This window comes from Magallana gigas, chromosome 1 (genome assembly GCF_963853765.1).
Source record: "Magallana gigas chromosome 1, xbMagGiga1.1, whole genome shotgun sequence".
NCBI lineage: Eukaryota > Metazoa > Mollusca > Bivalvia > Ostreida > Ostreidae > Magallana > Magallana gigas.
In genome coordinates this window covers 70,851,358-70,862,184 of record NC_088853.1, presented here as the reverse complement: position 1 = coordinate 70,862,184, position 10,827 = coordinate 70,851,358, and the positions used below count along the sequence as shown (strand labels likewise).

At 34.0% G+C, this 10,827-nt stretch overlaps 1 protein-coding gene across 25 annotated transcripts in view; it reads right to left on the bottom strand.

Moving 5' to 3' along the window:
• LOC105327066 (putative uncharacterized protein MYH16) overlaps positions 1–10,827 on the bottom strand; it is a 113,224-nt gene that overhangs the window by 78,699 nt on the left and 23,698 nt on the right. The window contains exon 1 of one of the 25 annotated variants that reach the window (XM_066073644.1): positions 8,436–8,654. The exons of 22 other annotated variants lie outside the window; for them this stretch is intronic. In XM_066073644.1, the coding sequence (XP_065929716.1) occupies positions 8,436–8,603 (168 nt within the window). In that variant the 5' untranslated portion in view covers positions 8,604–8,654. Of the gene's footprint in view, positions 1–8,435; positions 8,655–10,827 lie in introns of those variants that run through there. 2 more of the 25 variants (XM_066073752.1, XM_066073799.1) reach the window with 2 other exon arrangements.

Genomic DNA, 10,827 nt, shown 5'->3' with positions numbered 1-10,827 from the left:
GATATCTTGTTTAATCCATAAATTTTGTGAAATGTAGAAATTTAATGATTATCAATGATTATCAATATAGTGATAGAGAGACAAAGAGAACAAGAGGCCCATGGGGCCACATCGCTCACCTGAGCAACAATGGGCGTTCAAAAGATATTGTGCCATATGGTCCCTCGGTAGAAAAACAAAAAATAAATATTGTAAAGTATTCGAATTTTACACTTTTTTTGTATACATGTAATCTTTGACATTGTACCTTCATGAAATACTATTTTTTACCAGAATAAGAAAATTCTACGCAAGATATAAAACTAAACATTTGGTAGAGGTATACTGTTAAGTTGTTAACTTCCAAATCCCTATATTTTCGTTCTGCCCCCCCCCCCCCACTTTGTAAAGCGATCAAAATATATGAGTGCATATAGTTACATTTTTTTCATCAACTACTCACTACTTACTAGTTATTGTTTTAAAAAAAAATAATAGTTATTGTTTTTTATTTTAAAAACCCTACATGTATAGATGTGAAGAAGAAAATTGTACCTCAATGTGCTCAATTTCTCAAATTAAAAACATTCAAAAATTTTAGTGTTCTCCATTACAATTAAATGACTGTTATTTACTTCGCGTACAAACCAGGATAATTTTCCGCTGTGATATTCTTAGGAATAGCGATAATTACTTTATCCCCGCAACAGAAATGTGTCAGAAATATGGAAACTGTTTTAAAGATGTCGTTTTTATTTACTCGTGTCTGAAAAACTATCAAAATTGATGTAGATTTCACATTATTTATTGTATAAAGAGAGGGAGAGTAGATATATACAGAATACTGTGGAATCATTAAATTTCGTGGGGGCCAATTTTCGTGGATGACTTAAATTTTACAGATTCGTGGGGACGTAATTTCGTGTTTTCATATATATCTACAAAAGGGAATATGACTTTATTACCCTAATTCATCAATTCGTGAAGGATGTTATTTCGTGGATGAGAGGTACCCAAGAATTCCACGAAAAATGAGCCACCACGAAATCTAATGATTTCACAGTATCATTATTTTATTTTGTTTGTACAAGTATTTAACATACTCTAATTCATAGAGATTTTCTAATGTTCAACCAAAATTTCAGCGTCAATTGTAGAATTATAAGCAAGATACAGAGCTCACAGTTCGCCTAGGTTTGATTCATATTTTGTTCACATGAGTTTATTACATTCAGCTTATGATTTTTAACTTGGTATTTCCTATTCAGCATTTAAAATGGAAAAAAAGAATGGCCTAAGATTTTATATTCTTTTATTCACTCAATACCAGTTCACTGGTATTTGAGGTTCAAAATCAGTTTATACAAATGTACACAAACACAGTGAAGGATCACATGTACAGTAGGAGTAATAATGACGAAAAAATGTTAAGTTTACAATACAATAAGATGTTAAAGTTGGTTTCTGAACGAACAGACTTTGAAAATTTTCTCAATAAATATTGACAAATTTTTTACTTTTTTAATCTTTAGTTTTTAAGATCTGTGTACAAACATAGAATTGTGAGCAAATCTCTGTATCTTGCTTATAATTTGAAGCTTAACACTCAAATATGGTTAGTTATTAGAAATTGAAAACAATTAAACACAAGAAACATTCACTATAACAAATAAAGAACACAATTTATTTTTTCGAAATGAATCATATAGATACATGTATATACCTACATATTTCCGTCAGCAATGTCAAACTTTATTTAAATTGAATAAACTCGAGAAAATGCCGAGCATCGCAACAAAACCTATTGCATTAATCTACCATTACGCAAAAGATAATGCCGATCGAATTACCGGTAGAATGAATTGTATTTCATTATTTTTTAATACATCAGATTTTGCTTAATTTGCGCAGGTAAATAGTTAACTGTTTGATTTACCAAAGTCTCTGTTTGATTTGATACGTAAAAATCACGAAATAATACAGACGATTGTTCCCAGGTTACAAGCAGAAATAATGAAAACGAAACGAAAATCGGAACAAGCTAACACCAACGTCATGTGTGAAAACTGTCAACGCATTGAAATATTTAGCCTCAATTTACTTCACAAAATCGGCAACGATATATTTTGCATGTTTCAAAAATTTCCCTTCATACGCGAACTGTTGCACAACAAGCAAATTCATCATAGTCAGATCGACCCTTTTTCTTATAATGTCATGGCTGCTTTAAACAAAGAACCTCGTTTTAGATGTATGGAATACGAGTCTAGGTAAAATGGGTATGCAAACCCGGGCCGTGGCAAAATAAAAGCCAAGGCAGATCGACAATCGTCAATTCCAAATACGCATTATTTTGCAGCAATATTTACAGCGAATACAAATATACTAGTCCATCAAATATCCTGATATTTTAATGAGATTGGCAGATTAATATCTGCCAATCTTTGTTTTGCCCAGACCAAGTCTTGCCTACCCATTTTACCGGATGCCGGATTACCGGATGCCGAGCCCGAAGCTATAAAACTGATTGAAACACCCATTTCCTTTATTATTATTTTCGTAATAACTCAAATTTGACACAGAATTAGCACTTAATTTTTGCAATTTATATTTTCCTTCCCATAAGGATAATTTATGCTAAACTACGTTGAATTGGAATCAGTAGTTCTTGAGAAGAAGATTTTTAAAAATGCACCCCCCTTTTTCTACAGTTTCAAGGTTTTCTCCGCTTTGAATACAGATCGGACTTTTATTTTTGCAATTTATATTCGCCCTCACATAAGGATGCTTTGTGCCAAATTTGGTTGAAATTGGATGAGCGGTTTTAGAGAAGAAGTTCAAAATGTAAAAAGTTTACAGACGGACAGACAGACGGACAGACAGACGGACAGACGGACAGACGGACGACGGACAAAATGTGATCAGAATAGCTCACTTGAGCTTTCAGCTCAGGTGAGCTAAAAAGTACATGTTGATCAGAAAACTGAAAGAGAGAGATAGAAAGAGAAACAAACAGAAAGTACATATTATGGAGAGAGAGAGAGAGAGAGAGAGAGAGAGAGAGAGAGAGGGGGGGTATGTTATCAGAAAGCTTCCAAACAATACATGTATGTGCACAAGGATTCTATATTTTCTCTGTCAGTCGGTGTTCATTTGATTTCAATCATTATTATTGAATACAGGCTTTTCATCTAATGTTGATTCAAGCTTTCAATGAAGCAATAACAGACGATTTCAAATGAGATTTAACAATTGAAATAAATTTGATCTCCTTTTGGAATTCAGAATTTCCCTTTTTCGTTTATTTTTTTTAATTTCTGATAACAGATATACAAGTCCATAAAATAAATTTGAACCATCCTTAACTTATATTCTTTTCATTTTGTATTTTAATACACTGTATATGCAAAACTTTTTATTACTCTTTGCAAAACTTTAAATTGCACGGATTATTCACTCAAATTCAGACCAACCCAAGTATTCAATTAACAGATATAAATCAAATGATATTTAAACCTCTTCATTCTGCATCACACCAACTAATGTAAAGGTACACTAAATACATTAAGAGTCGCACGTTCAGACAAATTGGTCGTTTATAACACAAAAAGGATTTTATCCAATATCCATGAACCATCTCTGTCAAAGCGAAGACTTATTATTCGAAGTAAAACAATGCTATATGTTTAAATTTATCCATTTTATTTCTTCTGATTCTGATTATTCAAAATGGGAGTACAGATATTTAAGGGTTTTTTTTTTATTTCACATTCAGTATTTATTTATTTTTTGAGAGAGAGAGAGAGAGAGAGAGAGATTAAGTACAGAGAGAGAGAGAGAGATATTAAGTGCACAGAGAGAGAGAGAGAGAGAGAGAGAGAGAGAGAGAGAGAGAGAGAGAGAGAGAGATCAGTGTACGATTCATCCTGAGGCCCTGTTAATTTACAAGATATAGTGAATATAAGTCATAACCACAATACAGAGAGAGAGAGAGAGAGAGAGAGAGAGAGAGAGATTGATTAAGTGCACACAGAGAGAGAGAGAGAGAGAGAGAGAGAGAGAGAGAGAGAGGGGGGGTAAGTTGATGATTCATGTGTTGGTTATTGGATTATTAGAGACCACAAAAACAGATACCTGGTGCTTTAGAAATGTACATATAAACCTACATGGCCTATTGATTTTAACAAGTCGCATATCTGTATATCTCCAAAGATTCCGCTCCCCCACGATCCGACAGCCTTGGAAACTGACGGTCTCTCAAAACCTCTGTTCATTATAAGTATATACATATAAAAAGAAATCCTTTACACCTGTCGGGCTCTTATCATAGGCATTGTTTGCTCTCAGCCATTCCACAGCACTCAAAATCAAATGTTCAAATAGATAATTTTTCTGAGAACCTGGGGATCTTAAAGTAATTTTCTCCATTGCTCAATCGCTAGCAGTGAATTTCACCTATACTCTCTCAGTGTCATCGAATATACTCAAAACTTTAATAAATTTCACATTATTTTTTTCTGACAGTGTGTAGTATATATAGCAACTCCAAACAAACATGACTAATTTTAATCAGTACATGTACATGCATACTGAAGCATTCAATTTAAGGACTCTAAATAATCATTCACAAATGCATGTACAAGTATAATGACTTGTATAATTGAATGAATTTTTTTAATATCATTTTTTCAATTCACAATCCAATTATTAAAGGTATCAAAGTAATGAATTTTTATTTTAAGCCTCCATTAGCGAAATTTATAGTTTGGTGAAAGAAAACATAGTGAATTCGCTATAGACATTATTACGAATTCATTAATTATACGGATATAATGAATTACGGATATAACGACGTAATTCCACTGGACCCTAGGACTTTGCTATAACTGAGTTTTACTGTACCACCAAATCCACACCAAACCTTTATCACTCCTTCATCGCAATACTTTGGCTCTAAGATGATCCGATGTATTTTACTGGCTTAATGATTATTCACCAGCTTAATTAATACCACAATGATATGAAAAGTAAACCCTTGTAAACAAACAAATTTTTAATTGATTAGAATAATGATTCAGAAGCTTTAGTGAGAGCAATTTACCAACGTTAATCTAAATAAATAACGATTTTTTTTATTGCAGCTGGTGAACTACAAAGGATGTATTGATTTAAGTCTTTTAGATAAGGTTATAATTCCCAACAGTATAATAAAACTTAAAACCACACTTTTGAACAATAACCAATGCGTGTTTGCTACTATGAGAGTTTTGACCTTACGTTAACATCAAAACAACATGACGACACATCTGTATGGTTACCAAATCAACAAACGTTTTAAGTCAATAAAAACTAAACTATGACTGCAAACAGATGTCTAAAATTACACGACCTTCATTACTTATTAATTACAGGTATTCTATATTAAGGAGGCGAGAGTGGGGTCAGATAATTACCCATCTATCTAACATATTTCTAGTTATGATTTGTTATTAATAAGCTATATAAACTATAACTGTAAATTCCTTGTTAAGGTGAGGAATTTATATCTGTGTAAAATCACAAGAAGCACCCCTCGCAAAGGACTATGTGCGGTATGGTCAAATATCTGCCCCCGATTTCAACCAATTTTTAAATAGTATCGTATAAAAATAAAATCTTCACAAATTATTGTATAGAGGATGTCTATAACTTTAATAATGATTTTAGTCATCATTGCTCATTCGCTGTGTATCTATGACGTCACCTAAATGGCCCAATTCCCGCAAATTTGCAAACAAATGAAAATATTCTCATTTTTGCTCTATATTTTGCATTCGGAAGTATAGAGCGCAGGTCTGCTCAAGTGCGATTTTAACATATGTTTTTCTTCAGATAGTTATACACATTATACTAAAATATGGTACTTGAGCAAGCCTGCGCTCGATGTTTCCCAGTCGAAAAACCATCGGAAAACACCCATATTTAGCTACAAAACATCAATTTATCAAAATAATGCAATATTCATGACGTCATTTCTACATTATGACGTCACTGTGGTGATAACCTTTTACACCTTTATTTCCAATATGATTTTAACTATCTTTCACCTTATTTTAAAGCTCTTTCTAAAACTTTGATTTTGGGGGGCAAAAATTGCATAAAACTGCACTTAGTCCTTTTATTTTTGTTTTCTAAGAGTTGAGAACAACAAGAAATATGGATAAATGTTCAACGTTTGCAATTTTATTCTCATGATTTGATAGAAAACGTTGGGATCGCAGAAATAAGTACTTGGCAGCGTAATATACGGAATTTATAGCATTTAGTAAATAAAGAAAAATTCTTTAAATTTTAGCTTTCAAATTTCTGGGTTTTTTTTTTTTAAATCTTTCTATACAAAGCTCTTTATTAAAAGGAGATCATTATACAGTCTAAAAATGGCCACGACCATCAAACCCTCTTAATTTCATTTAAGAAAAAGGACATAGTAGCGATAAGAACATATCCACGTTCCAAGCCACAGAAATCAACAAAGGTTTCAAGAAGTCAATACTGAGCCTGGGGTTTTGATCAGCACCAAATTGCCGACGGTCTTCATACAAGAGGAAAAGCAGTTAACCGTGTACAGTCGACCTACAGAAATACTATACTCCAGATCCAGCAGTGCCATTTAAACCTATTGATCACAAATTATTATCGCCAACACTTCAATATGTTGGATAGGATTATGAAATGTTCTGCACAAAGGACGCCTTTTGTGGAGGGAAAATCGGACGATTTGCAATCGATGCCGATTATTGGGCATTATTTGATTAATGGCTGTTGTAACACCAGTTCCTTGAGACATGAAAGGGGGACAACTCCTTCAAAGAAATGGATTGATTTCAACTGAGTTCCTGTCCTTTAATCTGCTAATTAAATCTAATTAAATCTAAATCAAGCTCATGTATCAAATGTTCTTCTAATGCTTTGAAAGTGTAATATATGAACTTGTAGTTCTGTTGATAACATCATTAAGAGATGAAGAGAACAACAGTCGTCCTAGAGAGAAGGAATATATCAGAAAAAGATCTAAAACGAAAGACTCCTGGGCAAAAAATTTGATTTGATTGAGAAGAGAAACAGACAATAGACAAAAAAATAAAAGGAGAAAAGAAAAAAAGAACATTAGTTTTTAAACTGTAATGAAGCACAGAAAGGGATATTTAAAAAGATGAAAAAAAAATGCATAAAGAAAAGAAAATAAGGATTATATGAAGACTCATGAAGACAGAATGAGCAAAGAATACAGAGAGAGAGAGAGAAAGAGAGAGAGAGAGAGAGAGAGACAGAGACAGACAGAGAGAGACAGAGACAGACAGAGAGAGATAGAGACACAGAGAGAGACAGAGACAGAGAGAGAGAGAGACAGAGAGCGAGAGAAAGAGAGAGACAGAGAGAGAGAGAGAGAGAGACAGAGACATACATAGAGAGAGAGAGAGACAGAGACACAGAAAGAGAGAGAGACACAGAGAGAGAGAGAGACACAGAGAGAGAGAGAGACAAAGAGAGAGAGACACACACACAGAGAGACAGAGAGAGAGACAGAGAGAGAGAGAGAGAAACATGAATAGAAGAAGCACAAGAAATATGTCTGAGAGAGAGAGAGAGAGGAGAGAAAAGACAGCAAAATAAAAGAGACAAAGCCAGTCAGAGATAAAGAAGGGAGATATATTAGAAATGAGAGAGAAACAGAGACAAGAGAGCAAGGTACAGAATTCCCAGGGAGAGAAAATGGGCCAAGGAAAGAGCCAGAGAGCAATCACAAGATCATAGCAAGGAAGAGATAGATAAATAAGTCAGTCTGAGAGAACATTTCATTGAAAAAGTTAAAGAGAAAAAGGAAAAAGCCAGAAAGAGAGAAAGAGAGACAGATGGATAAAGAGATGGAGAGAGAGCTCAAGAGGACTAACAAGAATGAAACGATACACAAATCCCCCAGTTTTTACTGGGTATATCAAAAAGAGAGCAAGAAAAAGTGAAAGACAGAGGATTAGACAGAGACAGAGAGAGAGTGAAAGAGAGACAGACAGACAGACAGACAGAAAGAGAGAGGGAGAGAAAGAGGGAGAGTTAGAATGAAAGAGAATGAGAGAGCAAAGAAGACAGAGGGACAGAAAGAGGTATGGGAGAGAATGAAAGAGAGACAAGTGTAAGATTGCTAGACAGAGACACATAGGGCACAGAGACAGAGATGGAGAGAAAGAGACAGAGAGGCAAGGAGAGCGAGACAGAGGAGACAGAAAGAGTGAGACTCACCAGTTACTGTGTCTATGAAGCAGTGGTAACACACTACAATGATCTCTGAGGTCTGTACAGGATGTAACAGGACAGACAGACAGACAGACAGATAGAGGGACAGAGACAGAGGGGAGAGAGAAAGGAAACAGAGAGGCAGAGAGACAGATAGACCAAGAGAGAAACAAAAGAAGACTCACCAGTTTTCTGTGCCTATGTAACAGTGGTAACACGGGGCGGTACAATGACCCTGTGGTCTGCACCGGATGTAACCGGTCCACCGTCAGTACATTAGACAGGTCAATCACATGGACGTAATCCGTCTCCTCCGGAATCTCTTGCTTCGCGTTGTCCACCGGCCGATTCATGATAAAAAATCCTCAGAACTTAACCCAAAGTGATTTTGCTCTCACAATTTTCTTTTTTTTTAATTTGTAAGCCGTGCACTATCACAATCTGACTATGCACAATGTGAGTTCTCTCTCTCAGTTTTTCAAAATGAAAAACTTTCAAGATTTTAAGAAGAGGTTTAGCTCACTTAATTTTCCTTTAAATTGAGACACAGTCACCAATTGACTACTTTTTGTAATAATTGTCCGTAAAATTAAGTATATCACAAAATATGATTTTTTGCTCATCCGATTCTCTTGTTTTAGAGATTTGGTGTTCGTAACGTCACCTAAGAAACAATCACCATCCTTTTTGGTAATTCCTCGATCCAAATATATCAAAGATTTTGCATATTATTCGTTTTGTGTTTATACCTTATTTCCCAAATACACACTGTCAAGATGCTTCATTCCCTTTATTCATGTAAAGTTATTTTCTTGAGGTGTAATCATGCATTCAAAAACATCACACTTTTGTCCAACAAATCATTACTAAATCAATAGAATATTTGTAATTTCCATATTTAAATAACTTCACAAACATTTTTTTTCCTCCACAAATAATATTTTTCTTCCTCTTAAACGAAAGCCTTCGTAATTCATAGCAGCCCCAAATAAAAAAATAAGTTACACTAAGATTAAGTTCACTTCATTTATTTCTCCATTTCCGAGAAATAGCGATCGAACATCCTAGTTTTCACTTAAAAATTCATGAAACAATTCGTTGTGCTTCATCTTGATAATTTGAACTAATTTCCCTGGTCAATTATTCATAGTACCAGGTCTAGATGTTTCTTTTTTAATCAACATCCCACTGGGATACTAAATTTTAATTTACTCTTTTAAATATCAGAGAATTGAGGATACATTTTTTGTTGTTTTCTTTTTTCTTTAAAATGCAGTCTCAAATTATTGCACACTCATGCAACTTTACTTTCATATGAAAATAAAATTATTTTTTAAAATCATAACAGTTTTTCTTCCCACTGGGCACCTTAATATCCAAAATTTTTCACTTTTTGTTGAATACTTTGAAATATAGTTCACAATATTCTTATGTTGTCAAAAGCTGTGTGACTGTGACTTATATTGAAACATTCCCATCAAAGCGGGCAGCACCATACTCAAACCCAGATCACTGAAATTCCAACAACGGAACACATTTACAATCCGAGGAGGATACAGATCCTGGATTTTATAATCCAACACAGACTCTGGTATTCTCAGCCTTGAATTCAAAATCTATAAGTTACTTCATCCATTCTTATTCCTTAAAAGTATCTCATCGAGAAAAACACTTTTTCAATTCTGAATCAAAAAAAAAAAATTAAACACTCCATCTTTCGATTTCTTTTTCGATATCTAAATCATAATGAGTACATTTTTTTTAAATTTGTATTTGTACCTCCTCTACAAGTTCACAATAATGGATTGAGCATTACTCCAACTAGTAAAAGCATAGGCTTCCAATGGAACCTTATTACTCCTCCACAAAACTCATTGAGTATTGTCCATCGTTTGTTTGAAGCTAATTACAAACCATTAGTTACTTTTCTTGCCTGATTAAACACAGGCCCCCAGCTCAATCCACTTATTCTAAACCCAATTACTGAAAAACCTACGAACAGTGGACTACACCGGCAAATATTTATTTAACATTTCTGGACAATCGTTCTTATTCTTTTCACCACACATAAGAGAATTTCAACAAACACTGAAAGTCTTTTGTTCCTTCCAGAAAGGATGCAATCCGAACCAATACTTTGTGGTTTTAACAACTCATTTTTTTTTCTGGGATCCATCATAATAAGGTATGGATGATCAATGCTCTCTGGAAACTTAACAAGGTTACACAATAAACACCTACTTCCTCAAAGATTCAAGTTTTTTTGAAAATTTGGAGTCTGTGAGTACTTTTATCATTGATTGTCATAAATTCCATACACTGTCCACGCCATGGTTTCAATACAGCATTGAATCATGACTGTTTTGAAGTATACAGTCTCAAAACTGCAGCGGTGTGTGCATACAAATTGAGTAATGCTTATATTTACATTATTTTAACTTCATGCCTTGTCTGCAAATGTGTTTTATACCTTGAAATTTCTATCTTATCGTAAGGGTAAGTTCATATTAATGGAAGAGCAACAGTAACAGCCACAAGCGTGAACTTTGATTTTCGCTTGTGACGTTGCAGTTAACA